An 18,598-nucleotide genomic window follows, 5' to 3' on the forward strand; every position below is an offset into this window, starting at 1 on the left:
TGAGGCCATCATGGCAGGTGGCGTACCTCACTCAATCTCTCTTAGCTTATTTGTAAAATTTAGCAGATAAGGTATCTAAAGGATTTCCTCTAAGGTTCCTTTCCAGGTTGGCAAATTACAACTTGCATTATTGGCTGTCTTTTAAATATGTACGTTCCACCACTCCCAGTTCCCTGGCTCAGCCTGTGGCTGCAGTGCCACAGGGATCCTAGGTGCACAGTGTTGAGGAGTTGACGAATCAACACTTGGCTGGGAAATCGAAATGTCTTTGATGTGAGTTCTGTAGGTAGTGGCAGTTTCCTCTGCTCTCAACAAAATTCGTTTACAAGCCTCCTTTACTCTTAGGTCACAGGTGGATTTTCTGGCTTTGACCTGAGCAGTGAGTATCCAGAGAGGAGAACGATCTAATTAATTTCTGTCCTGGCGCCTGGAGGGTTCGAAGATCCCAGGCTCCCGCTCCGGCCGCTTGGGTGGGAGCCCGGGAACGCCTCTCCCATCCCCCGCCCGCGAAGTTTGCAACGCGCCTCGCGCGGGAGAGACGCCGTCTGCTGGCCCGCGGCTGAGCGCTGTCAGTTCCTGATCCGGCTCGTGCCCGCTCCAGCCGCAGCAGGTTCCCGAGCTGAGAGGCCACCCCCACGCTGCGGGCTTCCAGCGCGTGGAGCAAGGGGAGCGGCCCCGGCGCCGCCCATATCCCGGGCTGTGCTAGTCCTGGCGCTTCAGGTCCGGGAGGCGCAGGCGGAGAGCGGCGGTGCCCCCGAGCCCCTCTGCGGACTGCACAGGCGGGAGGACGCTGCGCGGCTGGATGGCGGCGGCCGCGCGGCCTCGGGGTCGGGCACCGGGGCCAGTCCTGCCGCCGACGCCGCTGCTGCTGCTGGTACTGCGGGTGCTGCCAGCCTGGGGGGCGACCGCTCGGGATTCCGGGGCTGCGGCCGGGCTCAGCCTTCACCCGCCTTACTTCAACCTGGCCGAGGCGGCGAGGATTTGGGCCACCGCCACCTGCGGGGAGAGGGGACCCGGCGAGGGGAGGCCCCAGCCCGAGCTCTACTGCAAGTTGGTCGGGGGCCCTACCGCCCCAGGCAGCGGCCACACCATCCAGGTGAGGGCCTCGGAGAGAGCCGGGGTGGGCGCGCCTTCTCCTTCCCGCGCCGGCCAGACACCCGGAGAAGGGATCGGGCCCTTTCCTCACGCGCGCTAGTGGCTCCGGGCGACCGGGAAGGGCAGCCCCCATCCCCGCGCGCGAGGGCCCTCGACCCAGGAGCGATCCCGTGGAAGCACCGCACGGGCACCACCGGCCCGAGGCGAGGAGGGGGAGCACGCGAGGTGACCCGAGGCTGTGGTCAAGTTCGGGCTGGTGGAGGGGAAAGTGTGAGGCTGCGCTCTAAGAGATGCAGGCGCCTCGGCCCTTCCCGCCTCCGTCACCCACGCAGCGTCCCGCCAGGCTTGAGTCCTCGAGGGTTCAGGGGCGCCTCCTGCCCCACCTCCCGGGCCTTATTCGGAGGAGTCGGTGGCAGTTACCTTCTGTGGTGTATTTTAAGAGAGAATTTTTAGGTTATAACAGCGGTATCACTCTGATGTTACTGAAAAGATTCACTTCACTGCACTGCCTGAAGTGCCACCATCCAGTCATTGGGGGCGAATGAGACCTTAGGCGGACAGAGATAAAATGGCTCTCAGAGATCCGAGCCTCACCGCGAACACCCTGGGCAAACGACGTTGCGGTGCAGCTCAAGCAGCATCTTGCAGTGCCTGGCCCTTACTCACAGGTCTCACTCTATCGCCAGGCAGGAGTGCGGTGGTGCGATCACGGCTCACGGCAGCCTCGAACTCCTGGGCTCAAGGGATCCTCCCGCCTCAGCCTTGGGCGTAGCTGGGACTACAGGCGTGCGCCATCGTGCCTGGCAATTTTTTATTTTTTATTTTTGAGACAGAGTCTCGCACTGTCGCCGGGGCTGAAATGCAATGGTGTGATCTCGGCTCACTGCAACCTCAGGCCTGGCAATTATTTATTTATTTATTTATTTATTTATTTTTCTGTAGAGACAGAGTCTGGCTATTTTGCCCAAGCTGGTCTCAAACTCTTAGCCTCAAGTTGTCCTTCTGCCTTGACCTCCCAAAGGGGCAGGAGAATTTGAATCCAGTCCTGACTTCAAATCCTCGACACTAAGCCCAAATTGCCTCCTTCTTCTGCAAAGTATTTTTGAGGAACAGGAAGTGGGAAGAGGGAGCGATTTTGGAGCTTGGGTTCTAAAAGAGCAAGATTATCATTGGGTGTCTAGATTAGTGTTTTAGAAACTCTTTTGACCATGCACTTCCGTAAATGACAAGTTGTTGAACATCTAGTGCCATATGTGCTTATTTACTCATAAACTACATGCATGTATTATACTGATATGTGTTGTGCATATTTTAAAACATGCAAAAAGAGAAATCTAAAAGGAAAAATAACAATGATGAAAATACTTTTTACCATATTTATATATTATCTATGTTATAAAACGTGCAAGAAAAGAAACTAAAAATGTAAAATAACAATGATGAAAATACTTTTAATTTTAACAGTCCTCAAATAATTTTGCTTTCTCTATTTTATGATCGTGTGTTTATAAACACACAAATATGCAAATATAATTGTGTGTATAATTATTTTTGAGAAATTTAGTTTAGCTCTTATAACAATTCAGTTTTTAATTTAATTTTATTTTTGAGACAGGGTCTCACTCTATTACCCAGGCTGGAGTGCAGTGGTGCTATCTTGGCTCACTGCAACCTCCACCTCCCGGGCCCAGGTAACCCTCCCACTTCAGCCTCCCAAGTAGCTGGGACTATAGGCACATGCCACCATGTGTGGCTAATTTTTGTATCTTTTGTAGAGACAAGGTTTTGCCATGTTGGCCAGACTGGTCTTGAACCCCTAGGCTCAAGCGATCTGCCCACCTTGGCCTCCCAAAGTGCTGGGATTACAGGCATGAGCCACTGCACCTGGCCTGATTTTATGTTATACTTGATTTTAGTGGTTGTTATAGCTGAAAAGATACCTAAAAAAATATGTAGATTCAAATGGAAGAACTGCATTGACCAGTCACATAATTTACAGAGTTCAGTGCAAAGTGGAAATGTAGAACCCTTGTTAAAAAATTATTTTAAATATCAAGATGGTGACAGCACAGCATTGAAGTAAGCAAGGGGCCCTTCGAAGTGAGAGGCCCCAAGTGACTGTACAGGTCTTTTGCTGTCTAAGCTACTAAATCATGGTACTATAGCTCTAGCTCTGCCCCATCCTTCAGTTAGCCTAAAAATTTTTAGAAGTAGAAACTTGGCCAGTAATTGTTCACTTCCAAGTTGTATTCAGCATTCCTAGTAGAAAGGTATTACGTTTTGATGTTTTGTATTGTTTTGTTTTTGAGACGAAGTCTCTCTCGTCTCTCCCAGGTTGCAGTGCAGTGGCACGGTCTCGGCTCACTGCAACCTCCGCCTCCTGGGTTCAAGCTATTCTCCTGCCTCAGCCTCCCGAGTAGCTGGGATTACAGGCGCCTGCCACCATGCCCAGCTAATTTTTGTATTTTTAGTAGAGACGGGGTTTCACCATGTTGGCCAGGCTGGTCTCAAACTACTGACTTCAGGTGATCCACCCACCTTGGCCTCCCAAAGTGCTAGGATTACAGGCATGAGCCACCACAGCTGGCCCGTTTTGATGTTTTAAACAATAGATTCAAGACTCATTGCAAATCTTTTGTTGGAAAATATTAATGTTAGAAAATTTTGTTTCCATGAGAAAAGACTTATTTCTGTCATTCTGATGCTTGTTTTCTATATGCCTTATGTATTTTTTGGCTACTCTCAATTCTTCTATTATTGTCTTCTGGTTTAATTGATTTTTACCATTTTGATTCTCTCCTCATTTCCTTTTCTATATATATTTAGTTTTTTTTTGTACTTATTCTGAGGATTACAATTAGTATCCTAAATATATAACAATCCAGTTTGAATTGATACTAGCTTAACTTCAATAGCATCCCAAATCCTGCTTCTATATAACTCTGTCCTTTATGTTATTGTTGCAAATTACATCTTTATACATTATTGTTCATTATTATAAATTTATAATTATTGTTATTATATATGCATTCATCTTCTAAATAATATACAAAAAAAGCAGTTAAAAACCAAAAATATGGAGAGGCATGATGGCTCACGCCTGTAATCCCAGCACTTTGGGAGGCCGAGGTGGGCGGATCAACTGAGGTTGGGTGTTCAAGACCAGCTTGGCCAGCATGGTGAAACCCTGTTTCTACTAAAAATACAAAAATTAGCCGGGCGTGGTGGCAGGTGCCTGTAATCTCAGGTACTTGGGAGGCTGAGGCAGGAGAATTGCTTGAACCCAGGAGCTGAGATCGTGCCATTGCACTCCAGCCTGGGCAACAGAGGAAGACTCCATCTCAAAAACAAAACAAAACAACCCCAAAATACAATAATACTGGTTTTTATGTTTACATATGTAGTTACCTATACTGTTGTTCTTTCTTAGTATGGCTTTGAATTACTGTCTAGTGTCTTTTATTTCATCTTGAATGACTCCTTTTAGCATTTCTTGTAGAGTAGATCTGCTAGCAGGATTCCCTCAGCTCTTGAGAGTGAGACTCTGTATCAAAAAAAAAAGAAAAAAAAAAAGAGAAATGTACGGTGCATTATATACTGAACACATTTGGCATGCTAAATAATCCACTGGCATACAGACTTCTATAGCCTTCTATATTATAGAAATAGTAACTTGTTTTAGTACTGTTTTAATAACTAGATATTATTTGTTTAAAGATACTTCTTATCAGCTCAAATAACATTTTGGGGGGAGATTTTAATTTTTAAGGTTAATTTAGTGGCAATAATACATTTTTCCAGATCATACATTTATTCCTGGTTGTAATTTAGGCATTTATGAAACCTGTGTTAACTCTCTGCATTCTGGAACCATTTGCCTAGTTAGGAAAAGATTTACTAAGTGGCACCTGAGTGGTCTAAATCAATGGAGCTGCCTATGGTTGTGCTACATACATGGATTCCTGGCCAAGCGGGTGAGTGGGGCCACCTGGGCAGGGCTGCATCTGCTCAGAGGCAGACAGTCTTTTTCTGCTTTGCAATAAAGAACTGTTTGAATGAGGTCATAGGGCACTGATTAGATCCCTCATGTCAACAGGGTGGAAACTGCCCTGAGGAAAGCCAGCTCCTTGAGTCCCATGTGCCCTGCCAGTTTCTCAGTGTCAAAAACATATTGTATTCCCTCAGTGGTTTTCTCATCCTAGAAGCTCAGAAAATACATGTGGAGTTAATAAATGAATATTAACTGGAGAGTAATACGGGTTTAAAGTGATTATGCACATCTTAATTGTGAGAGGTGGGAAATAGAAGTGAGTTCTCCGTTACTTTCAAGTTGCACCATATACTGTGCATACTGTGTATAGGAGTGATACCAAATATAGGGGGCAGAATGGTGAGAAGGAGGAATTGCTTAGTAATGAGGGGCTTTGCTCCCCTGCTTAATGCAGGGTATTGATTTAACATACACAGACAACACTTACTGATGCTTGGCACAGGTCTAAAGCATATTACACATTGACTTCTTGATTGTCACAACAATTTATGAATGTATAAAGGAGGTACAATTAGCATGCTTATTTTACAAATGAGGAAACTGAAGCACACAGAAGTTAAGTGATGTGTCCAAGATCACACAGTTAACATGTGGTAAAGCCAGATTTAAACCCAGTTACTCTGGCTGCAGAATTCATGCTCTTACCCGCCATACTACGCTGTCACAGACATGCTAACTACTCCTTCCTCTGAGTTCCAGCTAAACTTTGCATTGCCTTGCTAATTCCACTTATCACCTTGGAGCCATCCATTTTCATGTCTGTCTCCTTATTAGGATCATGAGCTTCCTGAGGGTGGGGCCCTGTCTTCCTGTTCATGTCTGGACAGAGTATTGAGATGCCCTATAGAAAAGAATTCCTGTGCAAAGGATGCTGCACTGTTTCCTTGTAGAAGCTTGTCTTAGACACCCCATCAATGCTTTTTGAAGAAATATTCAAAAGGCAACACCACCATAGAATTTACTTATCAGAGCAACACCCTGATGGAATTGCTGTTTGATATTAAAAGTACCTGAATTTCAACAATCTGTCTTCTGGAAGACAGGTGTGGCCCTGCTGTGTCTGATGCAGTGGCTGAACCCAATGCCTAGGACTGGACTCCCAGAAGCTGGAAGAGGCAAGGAAGGATACTTCCTCTACAGATTTCAGAGGGAGGGCAGTCTTGCTGACACCTTGATTTTGGTCTTGTAGCCTCCATCATGGTGAGAGAGAAATTTCAGTTGTTCTAAGCCACCCAGTTTGTGCTACTTTGTATGGCAGCCTTAGAAACTTAATGCAGTAACTTTAGCTTTAACTCAGTTAACCAGCGGTTGTATTGATCATTCAGTGTATGCGTGTTATCCTTGTTTGGGAGAGCAGCAGAGAGGGGACCCTGCATGAGGCTCTGTGTGTAGTTCTAGGGTCTTGGTTTGTGAGACTTTGCAACCTGATAACTCAAAATGTGGCCCCTAAAAAGAATGAGAAGAGCTCTAGGCTGAACAAATATTTAGAGATCACGCACATTATGAGTCATCCTTAAGGCCAGGAATGGTGGCTCATACTTATAATCCTAGCATTTCGAGAGGCTGAGGCGGGTGAATCACTTGAGGTCAGGAGTTTAAAACCAGCCTGGCCAAATAAAAAATAAATTAGCTGGGCATGGTGGCGTGTGCCTGTAATCCCATCTACTTGGGAGGCTGAGGCAGGAGAATTGCTTGAACCCAGAGGTGGAGGCTGCAGTGAGCTGAGATCACACCACTGCACTCCAGCCTGGGCAACACAGCGAGACTCCATCTCAAAAAAAAAAAAATAGAGAAATATGTGCACTTCTTTATGGCAGTAAGCTGTGTTGTGTGTGTCTTACCCCTGATCCTTGCTTAATGCATGTGGGGTGGCCCGAGTTTGGGGGTGGTGAATACCTGTGAGCCTTGGATCCACTTTTTGAACAGAGCCCAGTGGTTGGACAATTCCTTCACTACTAGTGAGGGCTCAGAGGGCTGCTTCAGGGGAGGGAAGGGATGGAATTGTGAAATGAAAGCTCCTATTCCCTATGTCGTGGGATTGGCTCTGCAGAGACTAAATATTGCCAAACACTTGTATGCATGAAAGACATTGGTGGCAAAGATTCTATGCAAGATAGTTTGCACAGTAATTTGATGAGAATGCAAACATTTCAGACTTTTAAATTTTCTTACCTGTTTCCAGGCTGCTTTCCTATTTTATTGTGATGACTTAGCATTTACTGTATCTTTAATGTGCCATTGAATTCTAAATGTTTTTGATGAACTAGAAAAAGTAGCAGAATATTCTGGGAGACTTCATTAGGAAAATCACTAAATAAGCTTGTTATAAACTTGTTGAGTTCTCTTTCTTTTATTTTATTTCATTATCTTCTAGGTAAACTTATTAGACTTTTCTTTGAATAAAAATATAGCTGTTAAAGTAAAATTTTCTGATAGAAATGCTAAGAGCAGGTGAAATCCCTTTTTTTTTTTTTTTTGAGACGGAGTTTTGCTCTGTGGCCCAGGTTGGTGTGCAGTGGTGCGATCTCGGCTCACTGCAACCTCTGCCTCCCAAGTTCAAGCGATTCTCCTGCCTCAGCCTCCCAAGTAGCTGGGATTACAGGCATGTGTGAACACGCCCGGCTAATTTTTGTATTTTTAGTAGAGATGGGTTTCACCATGTTGCCTAGGCTGGTCTTGAACTCCTGACCTCAAGCAATCCACTTGCCTTGGCTTCCCAAAGTTCTGGGATTGCAGGTGTGAGCTACTGCACCCTGATAGACGAACTCTTTATTCTCTTTCTCTGAGCAGGTGCTGGCTTAGAAGAGATTCTTTCAACCTTTCCTATACTTGATGTTACCTGCAGCATCCTCATTTTCTTTGATCACTTGCCTTGGTTCTGGGGTGTGGTCTTTCTCTGGCTACTCCACATGTGACTGTCACTGCAGCTTAAGAAAACTGTAGCTGAAGCAAGCCACAGTAGAACTGCCTGACTAAATATGAGGAAGAGGAGGCCAAGGGCCTTTAGAATCATTACAAAGATGTTTGTAAGCAGCGGTTCTCCATCTTCATGGGAGATTAAATAGGAAGGAGGGTGTAATGTTGCAGCACAAAGTACTGGGATTTGCTACAGAGAACTTCCTGTGCTAAGTGTGCTGCACCACTGAAATGATTTCTGAAGAGGAGGGTGAGGACTTCATCTTTAGGTCAAAATCCTCTGTACGATCTTTTAGCCCCCAACATTTGCAATTACAAGGCTTTACTTGGGAGGCCTCATGGGGGAAAGCTGCCCTCCCCACACCTGACTTAGTGCACAGTGAATGCATTGCAATTTTCTGGAGGGAGTTTTGGTCAACGATGCAGGCTCTACTGGCTCAGGAGCCTCTCATACGCATATCTGCATTCCTGACCCAGGAGCCTCTATTCTGGGGGCTCCCTTATCAGGAGCCTTGGCTGAGGCTCTTCCCAGGTGCCTCCACTGAGACTTCCTTACTAGTACACCATACAGGTTGGGAATCCCTCATCCAAAAATCCAAAATCCCAAATGCTCCCAAATCCACAACTTTTTGAGTGCCAGCATGACATTCAAAGAAGTGCTCATTGGAGCTTCCTGGATTTTGGATTTTTGGATTTGAAATGCTTAACTGGTAATTATAATATAAATATTCCAATACCCCCCCCCCCCAAAAAAAAATCCCAAATCTGAAACATTTTTGGCCTCAAGTATTTCGGATAAAGGACACTCAACCTGTGTCAGTTTGCTCGGACTGCCATAAAAAAGTACCACAGCCAGGGTGGCTTAAACAGCACAGTTTGATTTTCTCACAGCTCTGGAGGCTTAGAAGTCTAAGGCATGGATATGGCTGGTTTCTGCTGAGGACTCTCTCCTTGGCTTGTAGACGGCCGCCTTCTGCCTGTGTCTTCACATGGTCTCTTCTCCATGTGTACGTGTCCCCAGCTCCTCTTCTTACAGGGATTCCAGGCGTATTGGATTAGGGCCTGCTGTAATGACTTCATTTTACCTTAATGATCTCTTTAAAGGCCCTGTCTCAAAATACAGTCCTATTCTGAGGTCATGGGTGTTAGGACTTCAAAACATGAATTTGTGGGAGGGGGTGGGTGGTGGGGGGAAATGGAACACTGGGGAACCAGCCTGTTTCTCTTCTTCTTCTTTTTTTTTGAGACGGAGCCTCGCTCTGTCGCCCAGGCTGGAGTGCAGTGGCGTGATCTCGGCTCACTGCAAGCTCCGCCTCCCGGGTTCACGCCATTCTCCTGCCTCAGCCACCCGAGTAGCTGGGACTACAGGCGCCTGCCATCACGCCCAGCTAATTTTTCTATTTTTAGTAGAGACGGGGTTTCACTGTGTTAGCCAGGATGGTCTCGATCTCCTGATTTTGTGATCCGCCTGCCTCGGCCTCCCAAGGTGCTGGGATTACAGGCGTGAGCCACCGCGCCCACCTCTCTTCTTTTTTATCTCTCGCCTGCATTGTCACAGTAAGTTAATAAAGTCTGGGCTGGTGCTTCATTTGGACTCATTGTCTTAATTGACCGCTTTAACAGCTGGAAGCTCAGCAGAGGCTGGAAGACTGACTTTTGAGGTGATTCTTAAAGTAGATTCCAATCAACTAATAAGAATGGTGCTGCCTGGAGACATTCATGCCCACGCACTTGTGGGTAATGTCCATTCACTTCTATATTTAGCAAATACTTATTGGCATCTACTATGTGCCAGGTATAGGGGATGGTGATATAAGGGGCTGGAAGTACAGTTACAAGGCAGAAAAGGCCCCTGTCCTCACTGAGCTAACCTCCCATGGGGAGACTGTAGCCATTGAGTAAATATAATAATTGTAGGTTGTTATTTTGCCTTAGAGAGAATAAACAGGATTCTGTCATAAAAATTAAAGAGGAGATGATGGCCGGGGTGCGGTGGCTCACGCCTGTAATCCTAACAGTTTGGGAGGCTGAGGCAGGCAGATAGAGAGAGAGAGAGAGAGAGAAGAAAAGAAAGAAAGGAGGTGATGTTGGTGCAGAAACCTGAGGAACCTGAGGGTTGAGAGGAAGGCAGCCTCACAACGAGGTTGGGAGAGGGCGACCCCGGAGGCCTGAGGCCCCTGAGACAGGAACATGCTTGGTGTGTTCCAGGAACTCAGAAAGCCACATGACTGTTGTTGTTACATGTTTTGAATGTTGTCCCTGAGTGAGACCTCTGTGGTCTTTCTAGAATTTATACATATTTCATTTTATTTTTGTATGTATTGATACCCTTTCTGGTCCTCAAAAATATTTAAGTGAGTGATAAAACTAAAAAGCTGAGATGAGGGAATTGGGAATGTGGGAAAAGAAAGCAGGAAAAAGTGTAATTGTTTCATAAAGGGGTTAAAATAATGACTGAAACAGAACTGAGAGAGAAAAACCTGGTTTGAGGAATGAGTCAGGTTGGGGTCAGACTATCTCCTTGAGGAAGGTGTCTGGTTCTCATAGATCAGTAGTTGTTGGTTGATTGGGTAAACTACCAGGAAAGACCTATTTTCATAAATCTAGGCCAAGAGGAAGTACTTTAGGTTTGGGGTATTAATTGGGCAGGCCTAGATGTGGCCTGGCCCACCTTGTAAACTTGCGTTTGCCTTGGAGCAGATGACTTACATATCATTAAAGCTACCAAACACCCCACTGACAGTAATGTCGGAGGCGTTTGAACTAGAGAGACTCCATCTTGAGTGACAGCTAGGAAAATAAGGCTGGGACGTGCTGGGCTGCATTCCCAGAAAGCTAGGTATTCCTAGCCTGGAGATGCTTACAGTTAGGGGAATAGATTGATAATGTTTACTAAGCAGACCCAGACTTGGGAGTGTCCTAATATCCCGATATCTTGAGAACAAATGCATTCCTAATTTTGCTTTAAAGATAATAATATTGATTCTCACAAAATATAGTAATTACGAAAATTAATCCTTTATCACAAACCCTTGTAGCAGAGCACATCTCCCCATGATCTTTTCTTATCCTATATAAAATCTTTTATTTATCCTTACCTAAAGATCCATGATCTTTTTTGTCCTTACCTTACCTGGGTAAGACATGTTCCTCCTCTTACTTTTGGGAATGCCCTACTCTGTTTATGGAGTAGCTGTTCTTTTACCACATTACTTTCTTAATAAATTTGCTTTTGCTTCACACTGAATTCTTTCTTGCACGAGATCCAAGAACCCTCTTGGGGCCTGGATCAGGCCCCCTTTCCTGTAACAGTAACATGTCAACACTCCACATAGGGAACAGGAAAATAGCGAGAGAAGTAGAAGGAAGAGGATTGCATGGAAACCGTTCAAAAATCGGGCTTTAAGACTTCCAGAAAGAACTTCTTGAGTTCTTTCAAGAAGGAACCCGTTGGTAACAGGAGGCTAAAGTAGATGTACAGTGTCGTAATTAAGAGTATGGGCTTTGGAATTAATAGAGCTGGCTTTAAATGTATTCCTTCCTAAAGACATGACCTTGAGTGAGTTATTTAAGCTTTATGAGACTTGGTTTCATCATCTGTAAAATGGGGACACCATACAGTTATTATAAGGATTACATGAGGTAAATCATAATGCATCTGGAACACAGTTAATGTTTAATAAATGGTGACTTTTTTCTTTTCTTTTCTTTCTTTTTTTTTTTTTTTTTGAGGCACAATCTCACTCTGTCACCTCGGCTGGAGTGCGGTGGCATGATCTCAGCTCACTGCAGCCTCTACCTCCTGGGCTCAGGTGATCCTCCTACCTCAGCCTCCTGAGTAGCTGGAACTACAGGGGCGTGCCACCATGCCCAGCTAATTTTTGTAGTTTTTGTAGAGCTGGTGTTTTGCCATGTTGCCCAGGCTGGTCTCAAACTCCTGGGCTCAATCCATCCTCTCACCTCTGCCTCCGAAAGTGCTGGGATTACAGGCATGAGCCACCACGCCCAGTCATAAGTGGTAACTCTAATTAAATATTGTTGAGAAATCTATTTTGGTAAGGAAGTCAAAATAATAAGACATTGATAAAAGGGATCAGATGTGATGAAGTGCAGAGATTAGGAGAATGAGGCATCGTTGCCTGGGAAACCTCTTTTTGAATGGAAATAAATCATAATGAAGAAATATATTGTGATCAAAAGAATAACTCTCATTTTCTCTTTCCTCTCTGATTTGGCCATGATAAGCAAGGAAGGTGAGTACCTGAGAAGTCTCTGAAACCGGTGAGACTCTGCCCAGAGATGGAAGAGCTGAGTTGGGCATGAGGGGAGCTTTCTGGCCAGAGCGGGCAAGTGGTCAGAAGTTAGGAGCTGAGAATCGGCTCTGGGGAGGCCCTGCTCATGGAACACATGGATTTCCGTTAGGGTAGAAAAAGCGAGTCTAGATTTCATTAGACTGTGCTTTCTAATAGCTGAGTTTAGTGACATAGGTATCAGTCTGCAATTACTGCCTTCCTTCCTGTGGTTGGTTAAAAACTTCTGAGTAACTAAATATAGTTTCTGCCATTTTAATGTATGAATCAAATCAACTAATACTGGGTGCCTACCCTGTGCCAGATACCAATCTAGGTTTATAGTAGTGAGCAAAATTGATGAAACCCTGCCCTCAGGGCAGTTACAATCCAATAAAGAGGCTAATTTAAAAAGGAAATGATTTGCAATTCCTGCTGAGGATGAAGAGAAGTGGGTAGGGGAATAGATACAGAGGTGGAGGACAGCACTGCTTTAGATGGAGTTGCTAAGGAAGACTGCCGAAAAGAGACTTCAGTCTGGGAGAAGTGTGTTCCTGGGAGAGTGAACAGCATGTGCAAAGACCCTGAGGCAGGAGCAGCCTTGGAGTGATTGAGAAACAGCCAGAGAGTCAGTGTGGGTCAAATGGAGTGACTGGGGGGAAAGTGCGAGGTTGTTTCAAGCACATTTGTTTTAATCCTGATCAGAATGATCTAGCAGAAAGGAAGAAATGAGATGCAGTGGGGAGAGAGAGGAGAGAGAGAAAGAGAGAGAGAGAGAGTGTGTCAGGGGACAGGAGCTTCTCCATACCAACGGTAGGCAGGTATATGGGTACAGATGTTGTGAGGTTTGTAGATTAGGAAGATGAGCAAGTTCAGCAAATTCACGAGGTGAGGGGAAGGGGTTAGGAGTTTAGGAGCAAGGAGAATGTGTGAAATAACTTCCAGGAGAGTGAAAGAGTAAATATAGTGAAATATTACATCAATATAGAAAAACACAGTTCTCAGTTGTCTATGGAGGGAGAAGCCTAATGGCAAGCATCTTCCTTCCTAAAGGAAGCTTCTTTCTTCTTTTTTTTAATTTTAGAGACAGCGTCTTGCTCTGTTGCCCAGGCTGGAGTGTAGTGATGTGATCATGGCTCACTGCAGCCTCAAACTCCTGGGCTCAAGGGAGCCTCAGCCTCCTAAGTAGCTGGGACTACAGGTGTGCACCACCATGCCCGGCTAATTTTATTTTTTTCTTTTCTGTGGAGATGGGGGTGTCACTTTGTTGCCCAGGCTGGTCTTGAACTCTTAGGCTCAAGTAATCCTCCCACCTTGGCCTCCCAAAGTGTTGAGATTACAAGTGTGAGCCACCACACCTGGCTTAAAAATATCCTCCTTACCTGGTTGTGTCTGACTCACAGGCTGGTGGTGCCCAGCAGGGGAGATACATGTTTTCTGGCCAAGCCCAAATCTCTGTGGTGCCCAAATCTCTGAGGCACCAGCAGATTCAGATGCTACACCTCATACTGCTAGACAGCTATTCTCCCTCTTCCTTGTCTCTTGTCTTCCCTTCTCCAGCATCCCCTCTTGGGCTAATTCTCAGGTTCTATCTTGGCTCCACCACTTAGACCAATTGCTCCACCTCTTTGTGTCTGTTTCCCTCTCTATAAAAGGGTCTGATGCTTGTGTCTACCTTGTAGATTTGTCATGGAAATTGAGTTAATGCATATAAAGTGCAAGGGGCCACGTCTGCCACATGGATGTTTCCTTTTGTCATTACTACCATCAATGCAGCTACTTCTATGACTGCTGCAGCACTGTCTATGGCTAGTGGTGCACCCATATGTGCCAGTCGTCATTGCCTCTGAGGTTCCCAGACTGCAGTGGGCAGAAGAATCCTTTGGAGTGCTTTTACAAAATTCTGATGCCTAGCTCCCACCAGAGATGCTGATTCTAAGTCCAGAAGCGTCTGCATTTCCAGCAAGCACGCCAGTGGTTCCAATGGTGGTGTGATCACACCACCTGGTGTCTACTTCATGGATGACATCTCATTTAATCTTCAAACCACTGCATAAGATAGGCAGTATTAACCCATTATAATAAAGAGAAAATGGAGCTCAAGGGAGTCTACATAATTCAACTAACGTTTCATAGCTGTAACTGGTAGCCATCAGGATTTGAATTTCCATCTATTCTACTCCAAAATGTAGAGTAGTTAAATGAGTTAAAAGGAATGAGTTGAAATGAATTCAAAGGACTCCCCCACCTAGAATTTGGAGTTTTGCCGACAATTGCTTATCTGCTTCTTTTTAAAAAGGGGTGTGTCCAACATGGCACATGTATACATATGTAACAAACCTGCACGTTGTGCACATGTGCCCTAGAACTTTAATAATAATAAAAAAAAAAGGGTGTGTGTGTGTGTGTGTGTGTTTAAATACCTGGAACCAACTTTGAGTCCCTTGTTTTAGCTCTCTCTCAAATCCCTATCTCTAGGAACCAGGCACATTAGGATGTCATCTTCCACCCTCTGGTGCCATGAAACCTTGTGTGTGGGAGTCACAGAGCTGGGTGTTCACCACTCACGACAGTATATTTAGGAAACATTCAGGAAATTCACAGAACACTTGCCCAAATCTTCAGTAACCACACCTAAATGCCTTTGTGACTCTCAAAAGGGAGAATGCTCTGAACAAGGTCTTTGCAAAGGAGCAATCCCAAGTTAGGAAGGGAGCCCAGGATGTTCTACACATCAGGCCTCCAGCTGGCTTGGGTTTGGGCACTTGAGACACCGTGGCCTCTGGAACCTTAGTGAGTGATGGCTATAGGAGCAGAGGTTTGTGGAAACGTGAATGTGGTAATTTGTAGTGGGGCTGTTGATGGATGAACGTTGGTTAAATGCTTATCTTGCCGGGCTTTTTGTGCCTGCCACAAGGGCGTGCATCTGAACCTCTGCCAGACAGATTTCTCTCCCCAGCTGGGTCTCTTCCCATACATCTGATAGTGGGCAGGTGTATGGAAAGTCACATAATTGTCATTCCAGGGCTGTTTCACACTGTCCAAATCTAAGACAGCACCTTTTGATGTAGCTCACAAGAGCAGCTTGGCCAGGAGGAAAGTGTTCCAGGCCATGAGTAACATTATCAGGCACACACGCAGTTCCTGGCCCCAGCACGACCTAGCTGTGTGGTTTGAGATGAAGCACTTCACCTCTTTGAGCTGTTTCTTCATCTTTAAGTTTTGAATACTTTGATATAAATTTCACAGTGTTCTGGTGATTAAGCAAAGTAAAGCACAGTGTTCCTTCGCTGGGATCCCACACCCCAGTGCTAGCTTGCCCCAGCATCTTTTGGTAATGTGCAGTGGTTGAGTTACTTCTCTTGTCTCCCACTAACTTTCTTTAGGGACAGATCCAGCTCTTAGTGTTTGTTTGTTTGTTTTTACCACAGTATCTAACATAGTGCTCTACCCATGGTAGGTAATTTGGATAAGTTGAATAAATGAATGAATGTTCAAACAAAACCCCCAGAAACTATGTTAGGGAGCACTGCTATAATTATCCTCTAGCTTCTTGGAGGAATATAGTATTTACATTGTGAATTCAGTTATAAAGTATTACACGTGCAAGGCTTTTTAGTTAAGAAAGATCATAAAAAATGTTAGGAACTAGGAGAGACTACTTTTTTTCCATCCTTCTGAAAAAGGGTAGGTCATTCTGTGGGCTTCTGGTTTATTCTCTGGAGACTGCCAAATTTGGAGCTCAACTCTGCTTAGTTGTTTATGGGAACAGTCCTATCTCCTTTCTTCATAGCCCCTTCCATTACGTTTTCTGTTTCCCATCTGAATAAGCTAATAATATAATAGCCGTGGTGCAATTCCAAATGTGAGTCCCTTGTTCTGTTTATCTTTTGGTGTTCTCATCTCTCTGTCTAGAATGGCATTTGGTACAGAGTAGATGATCATCATAGGTTTGTTGCATGGATGGACGAATAATTGAACATGGGAGTTCTCTTCTCTGTTCCTTTTCTTCTCCGACTTCTATCAGTTTTTGTCCTGCTTTATTTATTTATGGGTGTTTTTAAAATATCGGACATCAGGCACAGAGTTAGATGATGGATTAGTCATAACTCTCAGTTTATGAGATATTTATATACACAGTATATATTCCATACATCTGCCCACTACCAGATATATGGGAAGAGACCCAGCTCGGGAATATATTATCATTACATACACACACACACACACACACACACACACACACACGCACATATATGTACACATACACACATGCATATATATACACATATATATGCACATATATATATACATACACACATATACACACACACATACACATATATTTGAGACAGGGTCTCACTCCATCACCCAGGCTATAGTGCAGTGATGCAATCATGGCTTACTGCAGCCACAACTTCCCAGGCTCAAGTAATCCTTCCACGTCAGCTTCCCAAGTAGCTGGGACACGTGCCACCATGCCTGGCTAATTTTTGTATTTTTTGTAGAGACGGGGTTTCGCCATGTTGCCCAGGCTGGTCTTGAACTCCTGAGCTCAAGCGATCCTCCCACCTTGGCCTCCCAAAGTGCTAGGATTACAGGCGTGAGCCACTGTGCCTGGCCTATATGTGTATTTTAGTAGTAATAAGCATTCATGAACTTGCTACCAAAACCAAACAGAGAGCCTGGATAATAATTTGTCTAAATGTATGGTCCACCCACCCCCATTCCCTCTGTCTCTTACATTCTGGGGAAATAATCATCCCAAATCCTTTATTAATTAATACTTTGCTTTTTAAATATAGTTTTTATTATATCTATATGTATTTCTAAAAAGTAGGTGCTTTTTATTTTGCTTGCTCATAACTTTATAAAAAGTATATCATGCTTTTTTCACTTAATATTATATTGCTGAGATTCATCAATATTGTTTCATCCATATTGTTTCATTGTATATATTCATTTACTCATTATTGCTTATATAGTTATTAATTGTGTGACTATACCACTGTTAGTTCATCCACCCTCCTATGGCTGGGCAATTAGGTTATTCCCAGGAATTTGCTCTTATGAACAGTGCTGCTGTGAACAGTGTTGAATATAATACCATCAAATCTGTGCAAGAGTTTCTTTGTGGTTTATGAGTTTGAGGGTAGAATGCCATATCATAGGAAATGTGAATTTCATCTTTAGGTGGTAATACTAAAACAGTTTCCAAAGTTTTTGTACCAATTTATACTCCTACTATGTCTTTTCTAACTCTGGTTATCATCAAACTTTAAACTTGGGTCTACTGAATAAGTATAAAATAATATTGCATTGTGGTCTGCCTTGATCACTAATGATGGTGATGGTGAACATTTCTTGAAATGCTTATTATGTTTATTGTGTTTGTATGTGTTTCCTCTTCTGTGAAATGCCGACTTTTGCCCGTTTTCCCATTGAACTATTTATATTTTTCTTATTGATTTGTAGGATTGTTAGGAATTTGGTATGTATTCTGATTAGAGTTATTTGTTGATTTTAAGTTCTTTGATTGGTTATTGATTCTTGTGTAATAAACTACCCCCAAAACTTAGTGGCTTAAAACAACAACAGTTTTGGCCAGGTGTGGTGGCTCACGCCTGTAATCCCAGCACTTTGGGAGGCTGAGGCGGGCAGATCACCTGAGGTCAGGAGTTCAAGACCAGCCTGACCAACATGGAGAAACCCCGTCTCTACTAAAAATACAAAATTAGCCGAGTGTGGTGGCACATGCCTGTAAGCCCAGCTACTCAGGAGGCTGAGGCAGGAGAATCACTTAAACCCAGGAGGCAGAGGTTGCAGTGAGCCAAGATTGCATCATTGCACTCCAGCCTGGGCAACAAGAGTGAAACTCTGTCTCAAAAAAAACAAAAACAAAAACAAAAACAGTTTTTTCTCTGACAATTCTGTGGGTTGACTGGGTTCAGCTGGGTGGTTCTTCTGCTCCATGGGTTGTCAGTTGCGGTAACTCACTTAGTTGCATTCAGCTGGTGGCTAGGACGGACTGAATGGCCTAAGAAGGCCTCACTAACATATAAGGTATCTTGGTGCTCTCCCATTTGTCCTCTCCAGTTGGCTATCTTGGACTTTCTCACAGAATGGTGATTTCTGGGTGGTTGGACTTCTTGCCTGATAGCTGGCTTCCGAGAGGAAGGAAGCAGAATCTTCTAGCCCTTTTAAGGCCTAAACTTGAATGTCCCAGAATGACACATCTGCTATAACA

At 44.4% G+C, this 18,598-nt stretch overlaps 1 protein-coding gene across 5 annotated transcripts in view; it reads left to right on the forward strand.

The window, feature by feature from the left end:
* The first annotated feature begins 543 nt into the window (after positions 1–543).
* Positions 544–18,598, forward strand: part of LAMA3 (laminin subunit alpha 3) — a 279,433-nt gene continuing 261,378 nt past the window's right edge. For 3 of the 5 annotated variants that reach the window (XM_054537712.2, XM_054537713.2, XM_054537714.2), the window contains exon 1: positions 549–1,096. In XM_054537712.2, coding sequence (XP_054393687.2) covers positions 803–1,096 — 294 coding nt within the window. In that variant the 5' untranslated portion in view covers positions 549–802. Of the gene's footprint in view, positions 1,097–18,598 lie in introns of all 5 variants that reach the window. The other 2 variants (XM_054537716.2, XM_063716859.1) reach the window with 1 other exon arrangement.

This window comes from Pongo abelii, chromosome 17 (genome assembly GCF_028885655.2).
Source record: "Pongo abelii isolate AG06213 chromosome 17, NHGRI_mPonAbe1-v2.0_pri, whole genome shotgun sequence".
Taxonomy (NCBI): domain Eukaryota; kingdom Metazoa; phylum Chordata; class Mammalia; order Primates; family Hominidae; genus Pongo; species Pongo abelii.